We start from the raw sequence: 26,762 nt of genomic DNA on the forward strand, positions 1-26,762 counted from the left end.
TTAACTTCACCTTCTGATTAAACATACGAAAATATACATATATTAAATTAGTGTTTAAATTATAAAAAATTAAATGCAATATAATACTTAGCCCTAACCCGAATATGGGTTTCACTAATATAACCCTGACCCACAACATAAAAACTATATAAAAATTATGCAAAAATTACTTCCAAATAGGCAGTTTCTTAAATGTATCAATCATTGTTACTATTCCTGAAATAGTCAATACTCTTCGAATAATATATTAATGATCCATTTTCTTTATTTTTTTAGCTTTTCTCTTAAATATTCTTTTTGAGCTCTTTTCCGTAATACAAATAACGAACACTAATATAAAATGTTAAGAAGTGTACGATTTTTTTGTTAACGTTTCCATATATTTAATGAAAATAATTTTTAAATTTCTTATTATTTACCTTAAAAAAAATTCCCCAAAAGATTGATATTACACTGAATATTAATAAAGCTAGAATTAATTTTTTTACTATCGACAAGCTTGGTGTATCATCACAAATATTTCCAGAACTTTTCATAACAATTTCTTCTGTTTCTGTCGATGTAAGGGATGGAATATTGTTACAATCATCGCTATCAGCACAAGAACTTTTAAAATTAATATAATCAATTGATAATGTAGACAATGCTTGACAATAGGCTTCATCTTTAGTATTACCAGAATCGTCATTAAGTTCTTTATATTTTTTAACAAATTTACTAGCATTTTCTAAATATGTCTTATTTTCTGTGTTGCTTCCACCAAGTTCAGTATACATGTTACATAATAATTTAAATGCATCATAAAATTTAGACATATTTTTAATATTAATATTCAACATTTTCTTTCTTTTATCTATGATCTCCTTATAATTTGTATATCCTGTATTACTATTTAATAAATTACTACAACCTACATCACCTTGTTTACAATTAATATAATGCCTATTATTTTCTATATATTTATTGTAAAAATCATTTAGATCCTTGGCTTCGTCATACGTCTTTTGATTTAGTTTATAACCTAACCATATGATAATGTATTCAACTGTACTGATATTTTTTTTATTTTCCACAAACAATTGCTCAAACAACCATAAACATCCAGCCTTAATTTTATCGAAATCAGTCTTACATTCTGTTTTCCCTGGTTCTCCATTAGAGCAGTAATTCTTAGCATTCCCTAAATTATTAATATCACTAGTTGTAGAATTGCTTAAGTCATCAGGTAAATAGTTTCTCAATGTATCAAATTTTTTACACTAAGAAAACATTTAAAAAAGTATAATACAAATATATGTTAATGAAACTCTTATAAAATAAAATTTAATGAATTTTATAGGCAATATAATATCAACAAATACAAGCAAATTTTATTAAAAAATGCAGATACCAGGTCATAATCCATTGTAATTTTATTTTGTTTATAATATGTAGATTATGTAACATCATATTTTATATATTTTATGCTTAATAAATGACAAAATAATTGAAGATTAATATAAAATTATCTGTAATTTATCATGTTATTATCATTTTTAATATTAATTTAAAGATAATATGGAACAGTATAATAACTTTACGGTAGTTAGATAAATTATCGTGTTTTGGGTATGTTTAATACATGTTTTACCATATGTGTATAGATACAATTTTACATAAATTGTTATCCTTAATAACACTCATATGAACATTATTATAAAAATTAAAGCAACTTTGTAACGAATTAAAAATATATCGTCTTATACATATGCTTTAATATGGAAAATAAACAACACCATATATTTTGTTTAATAAACAGTATCCCAAAACTAATATACTGAAAAAATCGAAACAATTAAGAAACCCATTATTACTATAATCCTTAAAGTATATAAATAGTTATTTTTTTAAATATATTAAATATTTACATACTTGTTTCTATTACTATATACCATGCTTTATTAAAATTATAGTATTTTCAAAATAAATTGCATATACTTAAATTTATATTGTTTTTATTTAATTTATATACATTTCAATTATAGTTAACATTTTCAATAACTTTATTTTTATTCTTACACATTCCGTTTTACAAATATACTTTATTTGGTAATTTTATAATATATTTTGTCGTCCTTTCGATTTTTTAAAACACCAATTAACGCTGAACCTGTACTTATAAGATTAAATAAGTCTTTGAATGCATATTATTTTTAAAATAATGCTTAGTAAATATTAAACATATATACCTACTGATGATATTTTAAAGTATAATATAAAACTATGTTTAATTAGGTTCTTATATTGCACTTTAATAGGAGAGAGATAAGATATATTTTCTCTTTCAATATATAAATTTATATAAATATTCTTTAAATGCTCTACATTGTTCATTTTTATCTTATATATTATATTTTATAGTTATCAATGTATATACAATCAACTCATTTATTAAAAATTCAATATTTTATGAATTCTATGGTAAAACAACGACAATATAATATGCGTTAATATGGAATAATAAAATGATATTTAACATGAATTGAGTCTTTAACAGTTTCTTTATTTATCTTTTTTTTAGAATATAAAACCACATATTCAAAATTGGATATTTAACAAAATATATAAATTGATACCTTTATAATGTATTATTATTTGCCTTCTCTATAAAATTAATACTAATGTTTAATTATATGAAGGTTTCACAATATAACAATATTTCAATATTAATTATTGAATAATATTTTACCAGTTTATATATATAGGTATATAATATTACGTTATTCTATTTATCATATTATTTATAATTATTAAAACAAAATATGATAAAAAATTTATTAATATACATATATTTTATTTTTTAACTATTTTAAAATATAATTTATATATACCTCAAAACTATAAAGTTTAAAATTAATAGTGATTAATTTAATATTATACCTTTATTGGAAATAAATTAATGTATAAAGAACTATTCCTATTATTTAAATTTAAAACATTAGGATAAAATGATATTATATATAATCGAAAGTTAAAAGGATAATATACATATATCTATAATATAATTTTTTATTAATATGCATATTTTTATTGTATTATTAAAAATATTAGATGCATAAAATGCCTTTTATAGATCATGTTGTATTGTTGATTCTCGATCGAAATTTTATGAATATATATTATTATAGTTCAGTTGGATAACATGATTTGAATCTAAATAAATATGATACAAGATATAAGTTTTACTAAATAAAATTATCATCAAATAAAGAAACATATTATGATATGCATAATTCCATATAGCTTTGGGTTATCAAGGCATATATAATAGGCAATTGTGATAAAGCATAATATAAATTCATATATAACCAACATCTATATTAATATATGCAATATAGACATTTAATTTTAATCATATTAAATCGGAATAAACACACAATTGTATATATTATACTTTATGGGAAATATGCTATTGATACCTTTCATGTTAGATTATCCCCATTTGGGTTGCATATTTGAACTTCATTTCGAGATTAAACATATGAGGGTGGTATATATATTTAATTAGTGTTCAAATTATAAAAAATTAATACAATATAATACTTAGTCCTAACCCGAATATGGGTACCACAAACATAATCCTGACCCACAACATAAAACTATATAAAAATTATGCAAAAATTATTCATTTTTAAATAGACACTTTCTTAACATATATAAATCATTATTACATTCCTGAAATAGTACTACTCTTCGAATCATATATTAATGATTTATTCTCTTCTTTATATTTTTTATTTTTTCTCTTATTTGTTGTTTTTTAAATCGTTTCCGAAATCCAAATAACGAATACTAATATAAAATTTTAATAAAGTATGTTTTGTTTGTTAACGTTTGCATATATTTAATGAAAATAATTTTTAAATTCTTTATTATATACCTTATAAGAAATCCCCAAAAGAAATCCTATTGCACCAAATATCGATAAAACTGTAAATAATCTGGTTGTTATCGACGAACTTGATGGTGTATCTTCATAACTTTGTTTTATTTCTTTCGGTTTAGAGGACAAAATCTGTTCACATTCATTTTTTAATTTATCATAATCAGTTGATAAAGTAGACAATAGTTGACTATAGTAACTATTTCCATTACCAGTATCACTATCATTAAGGAGTTTTTGATATTCAACAAAAAATTCATTATCACCTTTCAAATAGTTATTGCATTTTTTATTGTCTTCATCAATTTTAGTATACATTTGACATAAAATTTTAAATAAATTATAAAGTTTAGACACTTTATCTTTAGAAATATTCATCAATTCTTTTTTTTTATTTATAAGCTCAATGAAACTACTATAGTTGTTGTGATTTTTTATATTTGTATTATAAAAATTATTTAGATTGGTGATGTTGTCATCTTTAGTACTCTTTAGGTTTAACATATAACATAACCATATCATAGTGTATTCAACAACATTGATGTTACTTGTTTCGCAAGAATTAAACAAACCAGAAACCCCACATAATTTATTAAGCAAATATAAAAATCCAGCATTAATTTTTCCGTAATCACTACTACATTCACTATTATAACAATAACTATCTAAGAAATTTGTTGTTTTAAATTGATACTCTCCGTTGGTGCCCAATTCATCGGGGAAAGCCTCCCATACATTATCGAACTTTTCACACTAGGAAAACATTTAAAAACATTTATTAGAAATGTATATTATTGAACATTTTATTAAAATAAAGTTTAATGATATTTAAATATAATACAATATCAAAAAATGTAAAGAGAATTATTATTATTAACAAATGCATATACCACTTCCTTATTCATTATAATAGAATCTTATTTTTGATTTTTAAATTTAATAAAATCATGCTGTTTTATATACACTGCTCCCAATATGTGACGCAAATAATTTAACTCTATAAATAACAAATGTCTGTAGTTAAATATATTATATGTTTTTTAATAATTAAATTAATATAGGATAATAAAATAGTAGTATTACTAAAATCATATTATACTTATTTTATGACAATTAGCTAAATTACCTTAAAAAGAGGGATGCTTAATACAGTTTTGGTTAAATATAAATATGATGCATTTTATACAAAAAATTACTATTATTAATAAAATATGGTATAACTTTATTATAAAAATAGATATACTTTTATAAATAATTTAAGTATGTTTGAACGTAGAAAAGATATATATTTATATTTTATGTTTTAATGATTGCCCTTCTAAAACTTAAATACTGTATAAATCTAAAAAATAAAAAGTTCTATTATTATTATTATTATTATAATCCTTAAAAGTATATAAATAGTTATTTAGTAAGATAGATTAAATTTTTATATACTTGTTTCTTATAATATATAATACTGTTTTTTCTAAAATTATATTATTTTCGAATTAAGTTGCATGCTCCACTTTCTATGCAAATTACATAATTTATATTTTTTTTATTTAATATAAATAAATTCACAATTCAATTTAATGAATCTTATAACATTATTTTTATTTCTATATACTTCAATTTATAAATAGTCCGTATTAGATAATTATAGAATATATTTCGCGTATCATTTCCATAGTTTAAAACACCAATTAGTACTGAATCCGTACTTATGCTATTTATAAGCTTAAATAAGTCTTTGAATGTATATTGTTTTAAAAATCATACTTAGTAAATATTAAATATTAGCATATAAATAAGTATTTATGCAAATTTTAAAGTACAATAGAAAACTATATGTATTAGATTGGTATATTGCACTTTGAGAGGAGAGAGATAGATATCTTTGCTCTTTTAATATATAAATTTAGATAAACATTCGCTAATTGTTCTGTATAGTTAATTTTATCTTATATATTTTATTGTTATAGTTATCAATGTATATACATTCAAATAGTTTATTAAAAGATCTATATTATATTAATTTTATGATAAAACAATGCTATTTGTAATTAAAGATTATTTATTAAACAATGATAATATAATACGTGTTAATATTGAATAATAAAAAGATATTTATCGTTGAGTCTTTATACTTTTTTTTATTTATCCAATTTTTTATAATATAAAACTATAAATCCCAAATTGGATCTTTAACAAAATATATAACATTGACACCTTTATAATGTATTACTATTTGTCTTTTCGATGTTAATATTTAATTATATGAAGGTTTAACAATAAAATAATATTTCAATATTAGTTATTAGTATAGTATTTATTAGATTATATGTATAGGCATATAATAATAGCGATATTATGTCTATCAAATTATTTACAATTATTATAACAAACTATAACATTATATTTTATTAATATGCTTATATTTTATTTTTTAAATCTTTTGAAATATAATTTATTTATACCTCAAAACTATAAAGTTTAAAAATTAATAATGATCAATCTAATATTATACCTTTATAGTAAATAAATTAATGTATATATAACTATTTCTATTAATATTAATTAAAACTTTAACATAAAATGATACTATATATAATCAAAAATTAAAAGGATAGCATACATATATCTATAATTAATTTTTTTTATTAATATGGATATTTTTATTGATTATTAAAATGTTAGATACATAAAATGCCTTTTATAGATAATGTTGTGTTATCGAATCTCGATGTACCACGGATCTATATTTCATGAATACCTATTATATATTGGTAATATGTTTAATTAACAATAAAAATATACCTATTAACCTGAAGGTATATTATACTATAGATGAATATTCAAAATGAATCAATTATAATTATACTTTGATATATAAAAGTATTATGCTGTTCAGTTATAAAAATACGATTTGAATCTAAATAAATATGATACAAATAATAAGTTTTGCTAAATAAAATGTTTCTTTGGTTTATGAAACATTTTATTTTATACATAATTCAATATAGCCCCTGATTAACAAGTTTTATATAATAGCAAATTATGATATAGAATAATATGAATTCATATATAATCAATATCTATATTAATATATGCAATATAGACATTTTATTTTAATCATATTAAATTGACATGAACACTCAATTTAATATATTATAACATATGAAAAAATATTATGCGACACATTTCATATTAATGGATATGTTCCTTTGGGGGTCATGTTTGACTTTTGAATTTAATCTCGTGATTAAACATACGGAATTATACATATATTAAATTAATGTTCAAATTATAAAAAATTAAATACAATATAATGCTTAGCCCTAACCCGAACATGGGTCCCAAAACATAAAAACTATATAAAAATTATGCAAAAATGATTCCCCAATAGACAGTTTATTAAAATATATAAATCATTATTGCTATTCCTGAAATAGCCACTCTCTTCGAATCATATATTAATGATTCATTTTCTTCTTTATTTTTTTTATTTTTTCTCTTAAATGTTGTTTTTGAAATCGTTTCCGAAATCCAAATAACGAATACTAATATAAAATGTTAAGAAGCGTACGTTTGTTTGTTAAAATTTGCATATATAATGAAAATAATTTTTAAATTCCTTATTGTTTACCTTATAAGAAATTCCTAAAAAAAATGCTATTGCACCAAATATCGATAAAACTGTAAATAATTTGTTTCCTGTCGACGAACTTGATGATGTAACTCTAGATATGTATGCAGACACGTCTGCTGTTATGTCTGGAAGAGGTGTAATACTGCTATGTTTATTTTTTAAATTATTATAATCAGTTAATAAAGCAGACAATATTTGTTTATATGAACTACCATCAGTATTATTAGAATCTTCACTAAGTTCTTGATATTTGCTAACAAATTCATTTGCACTATTTAACAGTATGTTGCTATCTTTACTCATTGCAACATTATCATGCATACTACATAACAGTTTAAATGCATCATAAAGTTTAGGCAATTCTTTAAAATTAATATTCATAAAATCTTTTTGTTTATCTATGAATTCATTAAGTTTTGTATATCTACTGGAATCTTCTATAAATAGTTTATATTTATGATTACCAATTACATTTTCAGTATAAAAATCATATATTTTGGTGGGTTTGGAGTCTGAATTTTGATTTAATTTGTAACTTAACCATAAAATAATATATAGAAAAAATGGTTTAGCACTATTTATATCATTACCTTTATTTGGATATTTATTAACATATTGTCCAAGTAACCATAAAAATCCAATTGTAATTTTTTCGAGTTCAGAATTGCAGTCTTCTTTAGGACAGTATTTATTGAAATTACTAATATCTTCTAGTTTATATTTTGCGGTTTCGCTTAATTCATCGGGTAAATACATCCTCAAATAATCAAAGTTTGAACACTAAAAAATCATTTAAAAAAAATTGATAAAAATATGTATTAAGAAAATGTTATTAAAATAAAACTTAATGATGTTTATAGGAAATATAATATCAAAAAATGTATATACTATATCATCTTTCATTATGATGGAATATAATTTATAATCTCTAGGTTAAGGGGGTATCATATTATATATATATTCTAAAATAGGTAATACAATTATTTAATCCTATATACAGCAATTATTTGTATATAAAAATATTTTTATTATTTTTAATTTCAATTTAAAATTAATATGGAGCAATATATACATTTATGATAGATCAATTCCCTTATTTGGGGGGTGTTTAATACATGTTTTATCATATGTATATATAATATAATTTTGCATAAATTGTTATCCTTAATAACACTCATATGAGCATTATTATAAAAATTAATATACTTTTATAATGAATTTCAAATATGTTTGAACATAGAAAAGGAATATATTTATATCTTCTGTTTTAATGATTTCAATTCTAAAACATAAAAACTGTATAAATATAAAAAATAAAAAATATTGTTATTAGTATAATTTATAAAAGTATATAAATATATTTTTTCTAATATATTTGTTTCTTATAATATATATATAGTCTTTTCTAAAATTATAACATTTATAAAATAAGTTGCATTGCTCCCTTTATTAATTGCATATACATGATTTTAATATTATTTTTATTTAATATATATCCATTCCAATTATATTTAACATTTTCAATAACTTTATTTTTATTCCTATAGAATTCAATTTATAAATATATCTTATTAGATAATTTTATAATATATTTTGCACATATTTCCCACGGTTTAAAACGACAATTAGTACTAAAACTGTATTTATAAGCTTATATAACTATTTTAATGCATATTGTTTTTAAAATAATACTTAGTAAATATTAAATATGTAACACATAAATACGTACTGATGAACATTTTTAAGTATAATAGAAAATTATGTGTATTAGGTTGGTATATTGCACATTGAGAGGAGAGATAAGGGAAGTATGATTTTTTAAGACACGGGTGTAACCATATAAGATTTACTTATTATGCATAGTTTAATTATGTTTTATATTTTATACCATTAAATCTTTCAACCCATGTATGTATATATTAAAATTATTCATTAAAAATAACTTATAATTATTAATTTTCTAAATATATGGTTTGCTTTTGTATTTATAATAAACTATATTTTTAAGTAAACTATGGAATTATTAATATTATTTTGCTTGACAGTGTTAATTCTAATATTATCGAATTAAAGCATATTTAAATGAATGTTATAATAATTAATTTGATGTTTTGTGCATACAATTTTAATTTTATCATACCTTTAATAATATATATAATGAATTTATATCCATGTAATCTATCAAATTAACATAATGTATTTTTCGTATTTAATACTTTATTTATTGTTATTACTATTATTATTGTTACTGCTAGATCACTGTATAGTACAACGGAATAATTAATGCCCTTAATATAAATACTTTAAATCAATGTATGATATGTCCGTGATTCATTGTTTAAAGTATAACATTTTATAACATATATACTACCTCGTAAAACGATATATTTATAATACATATTTATTAATTTATATATGATAACCTAATAAAAATAATATTAGTTCAAATTAAATTAATTATTATTTGCTTTTTCGATAAAATTAATATTAGTATTTAATTATATGAAATTTCACAATAAAATAATATTTCATTATTAGTTATTAGTAGAGCATTTTATTAAATTATATGCATAGATATATAATAATAACGCTATTCTATCTATCATATTATTTATAATTATTATAACAAAATATGATATTAAATACTATTAATATAATTATATATTTTTAATTAGCTAATAATATAATATATTTCTAATTTATATATACTTCAAAATTATAAAGCTTAAAATAAATAGTGATTAATCTAATATTATACATTTATAGTAAATAAATTAATGTATATAGAACTATCTCTATTATTTGAATTTAAAACTTTAGCATAAAATTATAAAATATATAATCGACAATTAAAAGGATAGTATACATATATCTATAATGTATTTTTTATTAATATGCATATTTTTAATGATTATTAAAAATGTTAGATGCATAAAATCCTTTTTATATATAACGCTGTATTGTCGATACTCGATCGATATTTTATGAATATCTATTATTACAGTTCGGTTATCAAAATCAGATTTAAATTAAAACAAATATGATACAAATAATAAGTTTACTAAATAAAATGTTTCATCAAATACAGAAATATATTATGACATGCATAATTCAATATATCTCTGGGTTAACAAGTCTTATATAATAAATAATTATCATATATCATAATATAAATTAATATATGCAATATAGACATTTTTTTTTAATCATATTAAATCGATATGAACACTAAATTATATATATTATAATTTATGAAAAAATGTTATGTGACTCTTTTCATATTGATGGCAGTACTCCTTTTTTTGGTTGCATATTTAAACTTCATCTCGTGATTAAACATATGTGAATGATCATATATTTAATTAGTGTTCAAATTATAAAAAATTAAATGTAATATAATACTTAGCCCTAACCCGTATATGGGTTCCACAACATAAAACTATATAAAAATTATGTAAAAATTATTTATTTCCCAATAGACAGTTTCTTAACATATATTAATCATTATTAATCTTCGAATCATATATTAATGAATCATTTTCTTCATTATATTTTTTATTTTTTCTCTTAATTTTTGTTTTTGAAATCGTTTCCGAAATCCAAATAATGAATACTAATATAAAAATTTTTAAAAATGTATAATTTATTTATATTCACAAAATAATCAGTGCTGAATATATTGTTTAATTGACTTGTTATTTACCTTATATGCAATTCCCAAGAAAATTGATACGGCAACAAATATAAATCCAATTGAAATTAGTGTGTTTTTTATTACTAATCTTCGTGAATATGTTGGAAGTGATGGAAAATCATTACATACATTTTTTAAATTATTATAATCATTTGATAATGTAGATAATAATTGATTATAGGGACTGTCTTTACCATTATTATAATCTTCATTAAGCTCATCATATTTTTTAGCAAATTCTTTAGCTTTTTCTAAATAATTATCGCAATTTGACCTATCTTCATCAACCCCAATACAAATGTCACATAATAATATAAATGCATCATAAAATTTAGATATAATGCTCATATCCATACTTAAAATATAATTATTTCTATCTATAAGATCCTTATAATTCTGATAACCAGTTAAGCCATTTATTGGCGTCTTATACGTATGGTGTTTCTCTATGTAATTATTATAAAAAAACGTTCTATTGCCATCTTGATTAATTCTGATCAGGCTTAACACATAACTTAACCACATCAAAATGTATTGAACAATATAGATGTTTCCTTTTGCATCCGTTTCAAATCCAGACTTATCCTTAAAGAATGCATCAAAAATATGTAAACATCTAGCATTCAATCTATCGGTATCATTATTACATTCTACACCAGTACAGTAATCTTCATCAGTTGTAAATTGATAGGTTACACCCTTGTCTGAATTGGAAATCACGTTCCTTAAAGGAGCGAACGTTTTACACTAAGAAAGCAGTTAAAAACAATTAATAAAACGCGAATTATTAAAAGTTTTATTAAAATAAAGTTTAATGATATTTATATGTAATACAATATAAAAAAGTAAAGGGAATTATTAAAAAATGCATATACCGTTTCTTTATTCATTGTGATGGAATTTTATTTTTGATTTGTAAATTGAGTAGAATCATGCTATTTTATATACGATGCACCAAATATGAGACGCAAATACTTTAACCCTATATATAACTGTCTGTAGTTAAATATACTATAAGTTTTTCAATAATTAAATTAATATAGAATAATATAATAATATTATCACTAACGAAAAGTTACATTATTTTTTATGATAATTAGCTAAATTACCTTAAATAGAGGGTTGTTTAATACACTTTTGATTAAATATATATATGATGCATTTTATACAAGAAATGCATTCTTACTAACATTTTGTATAACTATATTATAAAAATTAATATACATTTATAATGAATTTAAAGTATGTTTGAACATAGAAAAGAAATATATTTATATTTTATGTTTTAATGAATGTCCTTCAAAAATTTAAATACTGTATAAATCTAAAAAATAAAAAATTAAATTATTACTATAATCCTTAAAATATATAAATAGTCATTTCTTAAAACATATTAAATAATTATACACTTGTTTCTAATACTATATATCATGTTTTATTAAAATTATAGTATTTTCAAATTAAGTTGCATTGTTTCCTTTCTATACAAATTATATAAATTTATATTGTTTTTAATGAATGTAGATAAATTCAGAATTCATTTTAATGTGCTCAATAACTTTAGTTTTATTCCAATATACCTTATTGGATAATTTTATAATATAGTTTGCCATTTTTCCCATTCTTTAAAACAATTTGCACTGAATCCGTATTTATAAGCTTAAATAAGTTTTTATATGTAAATTGTTTTTAAAATAATACTTAGCAAATATTAACATATAAATATATATTAATAATATTTTAAAGTATAATAGAAAACTATGTTTAATTAGGTTGTTATATTACCTTTAAGAGGAGAGAGATAAGATATATTGCTATTTTAATATATAAATTTAGATAAATATTCATTAAATGTTTTACATAATTCATTTTATCTCATATATTTTATTGTTATAGTTATCAATGTATATACATTCAAATAATTTATTAATAACTCTATATTTTATTAATTCTACAAAAAACAATAATAATATAATAAGCATTAATATTGAATAATAAAATGATATTTAATATTAATTAAGTATTTAATCCTTTCTTCACTAATCCATATTTTTAGAATATAAAACTACAAATTCCAAATTGAATAATTAACAAATATATAATGTATTATTATGTCTTTTCGATAAAATTAATATTTAATTATATGAAGGTTTCACAATAAAACAATATTTTAATATTAACTATTGGTAATTTCTAGATTATATGTATAGGCATATAATAATGCATCATATCTATAATATTAAACTTTATTATATAATTATATTTTATTTTTTAACTATTTTAAAATATAATATATTTATACCTCGAAATTTAAAAATTAATAGTGATTAATCTACTATTATACCTTTATGATAAATAAATTAAAGCGTATGAAGCAACTTCTATTAATACAATTACAACTTCAAAAAATGTTAGAAGCATAACAATAATTTATAGACTATGTTATATTGTCGATTCTCGATCGATATTTATGAATCTATATTTTATGATTATCTATTATACATTAGTAATGTGATTAATTAACATTAAAAATATAATCATTAATATGAAGGTATATTGTATTGTAGGTAATTGTTCCAAATTAATCGAATTATAATTATACTCTAATATATAAAATTATTATACAGTTCAATTGGATAATATTATTTAAATTAAAATCAATATGTCACAAATAATACGTTTTACTAAATAAAATTTTCATTAAATAAAGAAACATATTATGATATGCATAATTCAATATAACCACATATTAACTTTTATATAGGCAATTATGATATATCATAATATGAATTAATATATACAATATAGACAATTTATTTTAATCATATTAAATATATATTAACACTTAATTATATATATTATAACTTATGAACAAATGTGATGTAGCCTTTTTCATATTAATGGTAATGCTCCTTTGGGAGTACATATTTTTAATTTCATCTCGAAATTAAACATACGGGATGATACATATATTTAATTAGTGTTTAAATTATAAAAAATTAAATGAGATATAATACTTAGCCCTAACCCCAATATGGGCTCCACAACATAAAAACTATATAAAAATTATACAAAAATTATTTCCAAATAGACAGTTTCTTAAAATACATCAATCTTCATATTCAGAATAATTTATTAATGATCAGTTTCTTCTTTATATTTTTTATTCTTTCTCTTAAACATTGCTTTTGAAATCGTTTCCGAAATCCAAATAACGAATACTAATATAAAAATTTAAAAAAATGTATAATTTATTTATATTCACAAATTAACCAGTGCTGAATATATTGTTTAATTGACTTATTATTTACCTTATATGCAATTCCCAAGAAAATTGATACGGCAATAAATATAAATCCAATTGAAATAAGTGTGTTTTTTATTACTAATCTTCGTGAATATGTTGGAAGTGATGGAAAGTTGCTAAATTCAGGATCATTACATTTATTTTTAAAATTATTATAATCATTTGATAATGTAGATAATAATTTATTATAGGGACTATCTTTACCATTATTATAATTTTCATTAAGTTCATCATATTTTTTAGCAAAATCATTAGCTATTTCCGAAAATTTATAGCAATTTGGCCTTTCTTCATCAAATTCAACATACATCATACATAATAATGTAAATACATAATAAAATTTAGACATATCTTTAACATAAATACTCATCAAATCTTCTTTTTTATCTATAAGATCCTTATAGTTCTTATAACCACTAACATTATTTATATCCGTAATATACCTATTATCACTATTTATATATGCTTCATAAAAATTCTTTATAGTGTCATTTTCTTCAATTTTCTTAAAGTTTAACATATAACTTAACCATATCATAATGTATTCAACAATATTGGTGTTTCCTTTTGCAATAAAACTAAACGAGGTAGAATTCCCAAAGATTTCATTAAACAAAAATAAACATCCAGCACTAATATTATCGAGATCATTATCACAATTGTCATCAGTACAGTACTCTTTGAAATCTGTATTATCTTTAAATTTATAATTTTTAGTATTCGAATCATATTCTAAATTCGTCGTTACAGTCTTGAACTTTTCACACTAAGAAATCATTTAAAAACAATTAATAAAAATGTGTATTATTGAAAATTTTATTAAAATAAAGTTTAATGATATATATAATACAATATCAAAAAATGTAAAGATAATAATTATTATTAATATTAAAAAATGTATGTACCACTTCTTTATTCATTATAATGGAATTTTATTTTTGATTTATAAATTGAGTAGAATCATGCTATTTTATATAAACTGCACCAAATATACGACGCAAATACTTTAGCCCTATATATAACAACGGTCTGTAGTTAAATATATTATAAGTTTTCCAATAATTAAATTAATATAGAATAATATTATTACTAAAGAAACGGTCTATTCCTGTTTTTGATAACTAATAATCTGCCTTAAATTGGAGACATTTAATACATTTTGGTCAGATGTATAATATAATTTATGCTTAAATTTATGATTATTAGTAACATCCATTATAATTTTATTATAAAAATTTAAGTAGTTTAGTAATGAATTTAAAATATTCCCTCTTATATTTGTGTCTCAATATAGAAAAATACAATTTTTTTTCTCATGCTTTAATAAATCTATTATTAGTATAATTTTTAAAAGTATATAAATATATATTTATATAATTGTTTCTTATAATATAGTTTTTTCTAAAATTATAACATTTACAAAGTTCCATTTTTCTATTTTCTATGCAAATTATATACATTTATATTGCTTTTAATGAATATAGATAAATTCATAATCCATTTTAATGATTCCGATAACTATATTTTCATTTCTATATACTTCAATTTATAAATATACCTTATTGAGTAATTTTACAATATATTTTACGCATATTTTCCACGGTTTAAAACGACAATTAGCACTGAATCCGTATTTATAACCTTAAATAAATCTCTGAATGTAGATTGTTTTTAAAATAATACTTATTAGATATTAACATATAAATAAATATTGATGGAAATTTTAAAGTATAATAGAAAACTATGTTTAATTAAGTTATTATATTTTACTTTAAGAGGAGAGAGATAAGATATCTTTGCTCTTTTATTATTTAAATTTATATAAATATTCTCTAAATGCTCTGAATTGTTCATTTTTATCTTATATAATCTATTGTTATAGTTATTAATGCATATACATTCAAATAATTTATTAAAATTTCTATATTTTATTAGTTCTATGGTAAAATAATGATAATATAATACGCGTTAATATGGAATAATAAAAAGAAATTTAACGTTGATTGAATCATTAATCCTTTCACTATTGATCCAAATTTTTATAATATAAAACTACAAATCCTAAATTGAATCTTTAACAAATATATAAAAATTATGCCTTTATAATGTATTAATATGCGTCTTTTCGATAAAATTAATATTTAATTATATGAACTTTCCACAATAAAACAATATTTCAATATTAGTTACTAGTAGAGTAATTTATTATATTATATTATATTTATAGGGGTACAATAATAACGTTATTCTATCTATCTAATTATTTATAATTATTAGTACAAACTATAACATTATATTTTATTAATATACTTATATTTTATTTTTTTAAAATTCTAAATGTAATATATTTATACTTAAAAACTATAAAGCTTAAAAATTAATATAAATTAATCTAATGTTATACCTTTATAGTAAATAAATTAATGTATATATTAATATATCTATTATTTGAATTTAAAACATTAGGATAAAATGATACTATGCATAATTGTTATTTTAAAGGATAGTATACATATATATATAGTTTAATTTTTTATTAATATGCATATTTTTATTGATTATTAAAAATGTTAGATGCATAAAATGCCTTTTATAGATAATGTTGTATTCTCGATTCTCGATCGATATTTTATGAATATCTATTATTACAGTTCAGTTGGATAACATGATTTACATTAAAATAAACATGATACAAATCATAAGTTCTACTAAATAAAATTTTCATAAAATAAAGCAACATATTATGATATGCATAATTCAATATAGCTCTGGGTTATCAAGGCTTATATAATATGTAATTATGATATATATAATATGAATTCATATATAATCAATATCTATATTAATATATGCAATATAGACATTTTATTTTAATCATATTAAATCGGCATGAACACATAATTGTATATATTATACTTTATGAGAAATATGGTATTGGCCCCTTTCATATTAGATTATTCTCCTTTTGTTTGCACATTTTGATTTTTGAACTTCATCTTGTGATTAAACATACGGAAATGGTACATGTATTTAATTAGTGTTCAAATTATAAAAAGTTGAATGCAATATAATACTTAGCCCTAACCCGAATATGGGTTCCATAAACACAACCCTGACCCTTAACATAAAAACTATATAAAATTATGCAAAAATTGGAAAAAAATTACTCCCCAATAGACAGTTTCTTAAAATATATCAATAATTATTACTATTCCTGGAATAATCATTATTCGTCGAATCTTATATTAATGATTTATTCTCTTCTTTATATTTTTTAGCTTTTCTCTTAATTTTTGTTTTTGAAATCGTTTCCGAAATCCAAATAACGAATACTAATATAAAAAAGATAAACGCATTATTTTTTTGTTAACGTTTGCATACATATAATGAAAATAATTTTTAATTTCTTTATTATTTACCTTATAAGAAATTCCTAAAAGAAATGCTATTGCACCAAATATCGATAAAACTGTAAACAATTTGTTTCCTATTGACGAACTTGATGATGCATCTTCAGAAAATAGTCCAGAACTTAGTGCATCATTTTCTTTTGTTTTTATAGGTGAAAGGGATGGGAAATTATTACATGTACCACCTTTTTTACTACAATAAATTTTAAAATTATCATAATCAGTTGATAAAGTAGATAATATTTTATTATATGAACTACCATTAGTATTATTAGAATCTCCATTAAGTTCATTATATTTTTCAGCAAACTTTATGGCATTTTCCGAACATTTTTTGCAATTTGACGTGTTTTCATCAAAATCAGTATACATTTCACATAATAATTTAAATGCATTATATAATTCAGATATAATCTTATTATCCATATCATCATTCGTTAAAGTATGTCTATTTTCTATAATATCCTTAAAATTACTACAACCTTTAACATGGTCTACAGTACTTATATACTTGAAATCACTTTTTATAAACGTAGTATAAAAATGTTTTAGACTGTTTTTATCTGGATTGCTCTTTAGGCTTAACATATAAATTAACCATGTCATAATGTAATCAACAAAATTTATATTATTTTTTGCCTTATTCGAAAGCCCAGAACTCCCAAAGAATTTATTAAGCAAAAATAAACATCCAGCATTAATTTTTTCGAGATCACCTTTACATTCATTGTTAAAACAATAACTATTTAAAAAATTGCCATAATTAAATTCATGATATTCATTAGTTTTGGTCAATTTATCGGGGAAAGCATCCCATACACTCAGAAAACTTTCACACTAAGAAAACATTTAAAAACAGTTATTAGAAATGTATATTATTGAACATTTTATTAAAATAAAGTTTAATGATATTTAAATATAATACAATATCAAAACATGTAAAGGAAATTATTATTATTAACAAATGTATATACCACTTGCTTATTCATTATAATGGAATCTTATTTTTGATTTCTAAATTGAGTATAATCATTCTGTTTAATATAGACTCGCCCCACCATGTGACGCAAATACTTTAACCATATATACAACAACTGTCTGTAGTTAAATATATTATATGTTTTTAAATAACTAAATTAATATAAAATAATAATACATTAGTATTACTAAAATCATATTATACTTATTTTATGACAATTAGCTAAATTACCTTAAAAAGAGGGATGCTTAATACAGTTTTGATTAAATATAGATATGATGCATTTTATGCAAAAAATTTTATTCTTACTAACATATGGTATAACTTTATTATAAAAATGGATATACTTTTATAAATAATTTAAAGTATGTTTGAAAATAAAAAAGGAATATATTTATATTTTCTGTTTTAATGATTGCCCTTCTAAAACTTAAATACTGTATATAACTAAAAAATAAAAAGTTCTATTATTGCTATAATCCTTAAAAGTATATAAATAATAATTTTTTTAAATATATTAAATTTTTATGTAATTTTTTCTTATAATATATAATACTGTTTTTTCTAAAATTATATTATTTTCGAATTAAGTTGCATTGTTCCCTTTTTTAATTGCATATACATAATTTTAATATTATTTTTATTTAATATATATCAATTCCAATTATATTTAACATTTTCAATAACTTTAGTTTTATTCCTATATAATTAAATTTAGAAATATACCTTATTAGATAATTTTATAATATATTTTGCACATCTTTCTCACGGTTTAAAACGACAATTAGCACTGGTCCCGTATTTATAAGGTTAAATAAGACTTTTTATGCATATTGTTTTTAAAATAATACTTAGTAGATATTAATTATTAACATATAAATAACTATTGATGTAAATTTTAAAGTATAATTAGGTTGGTATATTTGCATTTTAGATAGGAGAGATAAGGGAAGTATGCTTTTTTAAGACAATTATATAGCCATATAAGATTTGCCTATTCTATATAATTAATTATGTCTGTATTTCTTTGACATTAAAGCTTTAAATTATGTATATATATTAAAATTATTCATTAGAAATAACTTATAATTATTTTCTAAATATACAGTTTGCTTTTATATTTTATAATAAACTATATTTAGTTTTATGATGAAAAAAAATATTTTTAAGTAAACTATAGAATTATTAATATTATTTTGCTTGATAGTGTTAATTCTATATTATCGCATTAATGCATACTTAAATAAATGTTATAATAGTTCATATGATATTTTATACGTATATTATAATATTATCAAGTGTTTAAGAATATGTATAATGAATTTATATCCATATAGTGTATCAAATTAACATAATATATTTGTTCGTATTTAATACGTTTATCTATTGTTATTACTATTATTATTGTTGCTGTTATATCACAATATAGTACAACGTAATAATTAATGCTTTTAATAAAAATAATTTAAATCAATGTATAATATTTCCTTGCTTCATAGTTTTTAAATCAACTATTTTAGAACAAATATACCATCTCGTAAAAACATTATATTCAATTTATATATTTGTGAATTTGTATGTATATAATAACCTAATAAAAATCTTATCAATTCAGATTAAATTAATTATTACATACTTTTTCTATATATTTCTCGTTAATATATAATTGTATATATTCCCCAATTTTAACATATTTCAGGTTTTAGTCATTGATACAATATTATATATTATATATATTAGAATAATAACTCTATTCAATCTATCATATTATTTATAATTATCAGAATAAACTATAACATTAAAATTTATTATATACTAATATTTTATTTTAATTATTTTAAAATATAACTTATTTATGCCTCAAAATATAAAATTAAAAATAAATAGTGATTAATCTATTATTATACTTTTATGATAAATAAATTAAACCGTATAAAGCAACTTCTATTAATACTAATTAATTTTAACACAAATGTAAAATACAAAAAGATAATAGTAACTACAATTAAAACTTAAAAAATGTTGTATATATAGTACGATTTTTATTTTATTATTAAAAATGTTAGAAGCATAATAATATTTTATAGACAATGTTATATTGTCGATTCTCGATCGATATTGCATGTATCTATATTTTATGATTATCTATTACTGTTCAGTTGGATAACATGATTTAAATTAAAATCAATATGTCACAAATAATAAGTTTTACTAAATAAAATAAAGAAACATATTATGATATGCATAATTCAATATAATTATGATTAACAAGCTTTATATAATAAATAATTATGATATATCATAAATGAATTAATATATGCAATATAGATATTTTATTTTAATCAAATTAAATCGGCATGAACACTCAATTATATATATTATAACTTATAAATATGTTATATAACCCCTTTCATATTAATGGCAATGCTCCTTTGGTAGTGCATATTTTTTAACTTCATCTTGTGATTAAACATACGGAATGTTACATATATAAAATTAGTGTTTAAGTTATAAAAAATTAAATGCAATACAATACTTAGCTCTAACCCGAATATGGGTTCCACAAGCACAACCCTGACCCACATCATAAAAATTATATAAAAATTATGCAAAAATTACTTCGAAATAGACAATTTCCTAAAATATATCAACCATTATTACTATTCCTGGAATAATCACTACTCTTAGAATAATATATTAATGATCAGTTTCTTTTTTATTTTTTCAGCTTTTCTCTTAAATGTTGTTTTTGAGATCGTTTCCGAAATCCAAATAACGAATACTAATATAAAATTTTAAGAAGCGTACGGTTGTTCGTTAATTCTTACATATATATAATATTTTTTTTTTAATTCCTTATTATTTACCTTATAAGAAACTACCAATAAAATTGATGCTGCAACAAATATAATTGCAATTGGAATTATTATGTTTTTTGTTACTGAACTTCGTGGACAAGCTACAAATTGTGAGTAATTATTACATTTATTATTATATTTATTTTCAAAAATTTTATAATCATTTGATAAACTAGACAATAGATTATAATAAGAACTTCCTTTATGAATATCTAAAGCATTTTTAAGTTTTTCATATTTTTCAACCAATTCTCCAGCAGTTTCTAAACATGTCTTGCATTCAGTACTTTTTGCTGGATCAAATTCACTATACATGTTACATAATGATTTAAATGCATCATAAAAATTAGATATATCTTTAATATCTATATCCATCGAGCTTATTTGTTTTTCTATAATATCCTTATTAATCTTATTATTAGTAGATATATTATCCTTATATTGACTATTGTCTCCTATATAGAAAGTATAAAAATTGTTTAATGTGATGATTTCACTTTCTGTTTTTTGATTTAGTCTATAACTTAACCATAAAATAGCATATTCAGCAAGTTTATCACTCTCAAAATCTTCATCACTAATACCATCAAATAAATTTAGTAATGTTATAAAAGTAGAAATAACTATTTTGTCATAAGTATCACATTCATTATCAAGGCAATAAAAATTATAATAACTCATAGAATTATGATCTTTCGGTTTGTTCGGATCATCAACAAAATTATTATCAGCCCCATTAATTATATCACACTACGAATGTATTTTACGAATTAAACAAAAAATGTATTAATATAAATGTTACTAAAATTAAAATTATTATAATTTATAGGAATGCAACATACGAATAATATAAGAAAATGATATATACCAATTCCTTAGACATTATAATGAAATTCTGTTATAATTTGGAGATTATGCGGGGTGATGTTATTTATATATATTGTATAAAATATATATTGTATAAAATATATCTTGTGTCTACTTAAGTTCTTTACATAGCAGTTATCTTTCGTTAGACATATTATTCTTAATTTTAACTTCATATAAAATAATAATACATTAGTATTACTAAAATCATATTATACTTATTTTATAGAAGTTAGCTAAATTGCCTTAAACAGAGGGTTGCTTATACACTTTGCCATATGTATATATGATGCATTTTATACAAAAAGTACTATTCTTACTAACATTTGGTATAACTTTATTATAAAAATTAATATACTTTTATAATGAATTTAAAAAATATATACATATGCTTTAATATAAAACACAAACAACGTCCTAAAACTTAAATAATGCACAAATATATAAATTTAAGAAAGTTATTATTATTACAATCCTTAAAGTATATAAATAATTATTTAATAAGATAGACTAAATACTTATATACTTGTTTCTTATAATATATAATACAGTCTTTTCTAAAATAACACTTACAAAATACATAAATTTATATTGTTTTTAATGAATGTATATAAATTAAAAAATAATTTTAACGCGTTAAATAACTTTAGTATTATTCCCATATACTTCAATTTGTAAGTATGCCTTATTTGATAATTTATAATATATTTTACTCATATTTTCCACGGTTTAAAATGACAATTAGCACTAAACCCGTATTTATAACCTTAAATAAGTCTTTAATATCATATTGTTTTTAAAATAATACTTAGTAGATATTAAATATTAACATATAAATAACTATTATGTAAATTTTAAAGTATAATAAAAAACTATGTTTGATTATGTCATTATTTTACCCTTTAATAGGAGAGAGATAAGATATATTAGCTCTTTAATATATATATTTATATAAATATTCGCTAAATATTATACATAATTTTATCTTATATATTCTACTATTATAGTTAATGTATATCGTTCAAATAATTTATTAAAAATTCTATATTTTATTAATTCTATGGTAAAACAGCGACAATATAATATGCGTTAATATGGAATAATCAAATGACATTTAACATGAATTAAGTCTTTAACCCTTTCATCATTGATTCATATTTTTAGAATATTAAACCACATATCCCAAATTGAATCTTTAACAAATATATAGCATTAATATCTTTATAATGTATTATTATGTGTCTTTTCAATAAAATTAATATTTAATTATATGAAGTTTCCACAATAAAATAATATTTAATATAAGTTATTCGTAGAGTATTTTATTATTTTATGTGTATAGGCATATAATAATAATAATATTATTTTGTCATATTATTTATAATTATTAGAACAAAACATGAAATTTTATTAATATACTTATATTTTGTCTTTTAACTATTTTAAATGTAATATATGTATACCTCAAACTATAAAGCTTAAAAATTAATAGTGATTAATTTAATATTATACCTTTATAGTAAATAAATTAATGTATATATACCTATTTCTATCAATATTAATTAAAACTTTAACATAAAATGATACTATATATAATCGAAAGTTAAAAGGATAGTATACATATATCTATAATGTAATCTTTATTATTATCCATATTTTTATTGTATTATTAAAAATGTTAGAAGCATAACAATTATTTATAGATTATGTTATATTGTCGATTCTCGATCGATATCCCATGCATCTATATTTTATGATTGCCTATTGTATATTGAGAATATGTTTAATTAATGTTAAAAACACACATATTAATGTGAAGGCATATTATAATGTAGGCAATTGTTCCAAATGAATCGAATTATAATTATATTATGATATATAAAATTAGTATACAGTTCAGTTGGATAACATGATTTAAATTAAAATAAATATGATGCAAATAATACGTTTTACTAAATAAAATTTTCATTAAATAAAGAAACATATTATGATATGCATAATTCAATATAACCAAATATTAACTTTTATATAGGCAATTATAATATATCATAATATGAATTAATATATGCAATATAGACATTTTTTTAATCACATTAAATCGGTATGAACACTAAATTATATATATTATAACTTATAAAATATGTTATGTACCCCCTTTCAAAATAATGACAATACCCCCTTTTGGGTTTTATATTTGGACTTTTAAACTTTATCTGTGATTAAGAATACGGGATGGTACATATATTTAATTAGTGTTCGAATTATAAAAAATTAAATGAGACATAATACGTAGCCATAACCCGAATATGGGTTCCACAACATAAAAACTATATAAAAATTATGCAAAAATTACTTATTTCTCAATAGACAGTTTCTTATCGTATATCAATAATTATTACTTTCCTAAATAGTCACTCTCTTTGAATCATATATTAATGATTCATTCTCTTCTTTATATTTTTTAGTTTTTCTCTTAATTTTTGTTTTTGAAATCGTTTCCGAATTCCAAATAACGAATACTAATATAAAATGTTAAGAATCGTATTATTTTTTTGTTAACGTTTACATATATATAATGTAAATAATTTTTTAATTCTTTATTATTTACCTTATAAGCAATACCCAAGAAAATTGATACTGAAGCAAATATAAATGCAATTGAAATTGCAATTGCAATTACTGTATTTTTTATTATTGAATTTCGTGGACAAGCTACAAATGGTGAGACATTCTTACATTTATCATTATATTTCTCTTTAAATTTTTTATAATCATTTGATAAACTAGACAATAGTTGTAAATAAGAACTTCCTTTATTAATATCAAAAGCATTTTTAACTTTTTCACATTTTTCAAAAAATTCTCCAGCATTTTCTAAACATTTATTGCATTCGTAGTCATTTGCATCAATTTCACTAGACATGTTACATAATGATTTAAATGGATCATAAAAATTAGATATATCTTTAATATCAATATTCATCGATTTTATTTTTTTTTCTATAACATCCTTTTTAATCTTACTATTACTATCACCAATTGTTTCCTGATTATAATGACTATTTGTTTCTATATTATTATTATAAAAATCTTCTAATTTGGTCGTTTCATTTTCTTTTTTTTGATTTAGTTTATAACTTAACCATAAAATAGCATATTCCACAAGTTTATCACCCTCTAAATTTTCATTATTATTATTATTATTATCATTAAGTAATTTTAGCAATGCTATAAAACCAGAGCTAAGTTTTTGGTCATCACTACTAAAGTTAATATCAGAGAAAGCTGCTTTTAACAATTGCGTAGAATTATATTCTCCCGGGTTGTTCGGATCATCAACAACATATTTATCCGCCACATTAATTATATCACACTACGAATATATTTTACGAATTAAACAAAAAATGTATTAATATAAATATTACTAAAATTAAAATCAATATATTTTATAGTAATGCTACATACGAATAATATAAGAAAAAGTATATATACCACTTTAGAATTCATTATAATGAAATTCTGTTATAATTTGGAGATTATGCGGGGTGACGTTGTTTATATATATTGCATAGAATATATGGTATATTTACTTAATATCTTTACGTAGCAGTTATCTTTTGTTAGACATATTATTCTTAATTTTAACTTCATATAAAATAATAATACATTAGTATTACTAAAATCATATTATACTTATTTTATAGAAGTTAGCTAAATTGCCTTAAACATAAGGTTGCTTATACATTTTGCCATATGTATATATGATGCATTTTATACAAAAAAGACTATTCTTACTAACATTTCGTATAACTTTATTATAAAAATGGATATACTTTTATAATGAATTTAAAAAATATATACTTATACATATGCTTTAATATAGAACGTAAACAACGCCCTAAAACTTAAATACTGTATAAATTTAAAAATAAAAAAGTTTTATTATTATTATAATCCTTAAAACCATATAAATAATAATTTTTTAAAATATGTTAAATATTTATATACTTGTTTCTTATAATATATAATATAGTTTTTTTTTAATTATAGTATTTTCAAATTAAGTTATATGCTCCACTTTTTATGCAAATTAT

At 20.2% G+C, this 26,762-nt stretch overlaps 8 protein-coding genes across 8 annotated transcripts; all 8 read right to left on the reverse strand.

Moving 5' to 3' along the window:
* Positions 1 to 264: 264 nt before the first annotated feature.
* On the reverse strand, positions 265 to 1,405 carry PY17X_1000043 (PIR protein; the record flags this gene model as incomplete). Its single annotated transcript, XM_022957598.1, has 3 exons — positions 265 to 330; positions 420 to 1,259; positions 1,391 to 1,405. The coding sequence occupies 3 exons, from the start codon at positions 1,403 to 1,405 to the stop codon at positions 265 to 267; spliced, it is 921 nt and encodes a 306-aa protein (XP_022811124.1).
* Positions 1,406 to 3,744: 2,339 nt separating this feature from the next.
* Positions 3,745 to 4,827, reverse strand: PY17X_1000045 (PIR protein; the record flags this gene model as incomplete). Its single annotated transcript, XM_022957603.1, has 3 exons — positions 3,745 to 3,831; positions 3,920 to 4,675; positions 4,813 to 4,827. The coding sequence occupies 3 exons, from the start codon at positions 4,825 to 4,827 to the stop codon at positions 3,745 to 3,747; spliced, it is 858 nt and encodes a 285-aa protein (XP_022811125.1).
* Positions 4,828 to 7,377: 2,550 nt separating this feature from the next.
* Positions 7,378 to 8,456, reverse strand: PY17X_1000047 (PIR protein; the record flags this gene model as incomplete). Its single annotated transcript, XM_022957611.1, has 3 exons — positions 7,378 to 7,464; positions 7,551 to 8,333; positions 8,442 to 8,456. The coding sequence occupies 3 exons, from the start codon at positions 8,454 to 8,456 to the stop codon at positions 7,378 to 7,380; spliced, it is 885 nt and encodes a 294-aa protein (XP_022811126.1).
* A 2,623-nt stretch (positions 8,457 to 11,079) lies between these two features.
* On the reverse strand, positions 11,080 to 12,137 carry PY17X_1000051 (uncharacterized protein; the record flags this gene model as incomplete). The annotated part of the gene is made up of 3 exons (XM_722731.1): positions 11,080 to 11,166; positions 11,257 to 11,994; positions 12,123 to 12,137. 3 exons carry the CDS (start codon positions 12,135 to 12,137, stop codon positions 11,080 to 11,082), a joined length of 840 nt encoding a protein of 279 aa, XP_727824.1.
* Positions 12,138 to 14,369: 2,232 nt separating this feature from the next.
* PY17X_1000055 (PIR protein) lies at positions 14,370 to 15,474 on the reverse strand (the record flags this gene model as incomplete). Its single annotated transcript, XM_034637551.1, has 3 exons — positions 14,370 to 14,468; positions 14,559 to 15,320; positions 15,460 to 15,474. 3 exons carry the CDS (start codon positions 15,472 to 15,474, stop codon positions 14,370 to 14,372), a joined length of 876 nt encoding a protein of 291 aa, XP_034493503.1.
* Positions 15,475 to 17,799: 2,325 nt separating this feature from the next.
* PY17X_1000059 (PIR protein) lies at positions 17,800 to 18,953 on the reverse strand (the record flags this gene model as incomplete). The annotated part of the gene is made up of 3 exons (XM_034637552.1): positions 17,800 to 17,886; positions 17,974 to 18,801; positions 18,939 to 18,953. 3 exons carry the CDS (start codon positions 18,951 to 18,953, stop codon positions 17,800 to 17,802), a joined length of 930 nt encoding a protein of 309 aa, XP_034493504.1.
* A 2,706-nt stretch (positions 18,954 to 21,659) lies between these two features.
* On the reverse strand, positions 21,660 to 22,684 carry PY17X_1000063 (PIR protein; the record flags this gene model as incomplete). The annotated part of the gene is made up of 3 exons (XM_022955716.1): positions 21,660 to 21,725; positions 21,811 to 22,551; positions 22,670 to 22,684. 3 exons carry the CDS (start codon positions 22,682 to 22,684, stop codon positions 21,660 to 21,662), a joined length of 822 nt encoding a protein of 273 aa, XP_022810897.1.
* A 2,416-nt stretch (positions 22,685 to 25,100) lies between these two features.
* Positions 25,101 to 26,175, reverse strand: PY17X_1000065 (PIR protein; the record flags this gene model as incomplete). Its single annotated transcript, XM_022955713.1, has 3 exons — positions 25,101 to 25,187; positions 25,277 to 26,041; positions 26,161 to 26,175. The coding sequence occupies 3 exons, from the start codon at positions 26,173 to 26,175 to the stop codon at positions 25,101 to 25,103; spliced, it is 867 nt and encodes a 288-aa protein (XP_022810896.1).
* Positions 26,176 to 26,762: the final 587 nt, after the last annotated feature.

Source organism: Plasmodium yoelii (genome assembly GCF_900002385.2).
Source record: "Plasmodium yoelii strain 17X genome assembly, chromosome: 10".
In the NCBI taxonomy this organism is placed as follows: Eukaryota; Apicomplexa; class Aconoidasida; order Haemosporida; family Plasmodiidae; genus Plasmodium; species Plasmodium yoelii.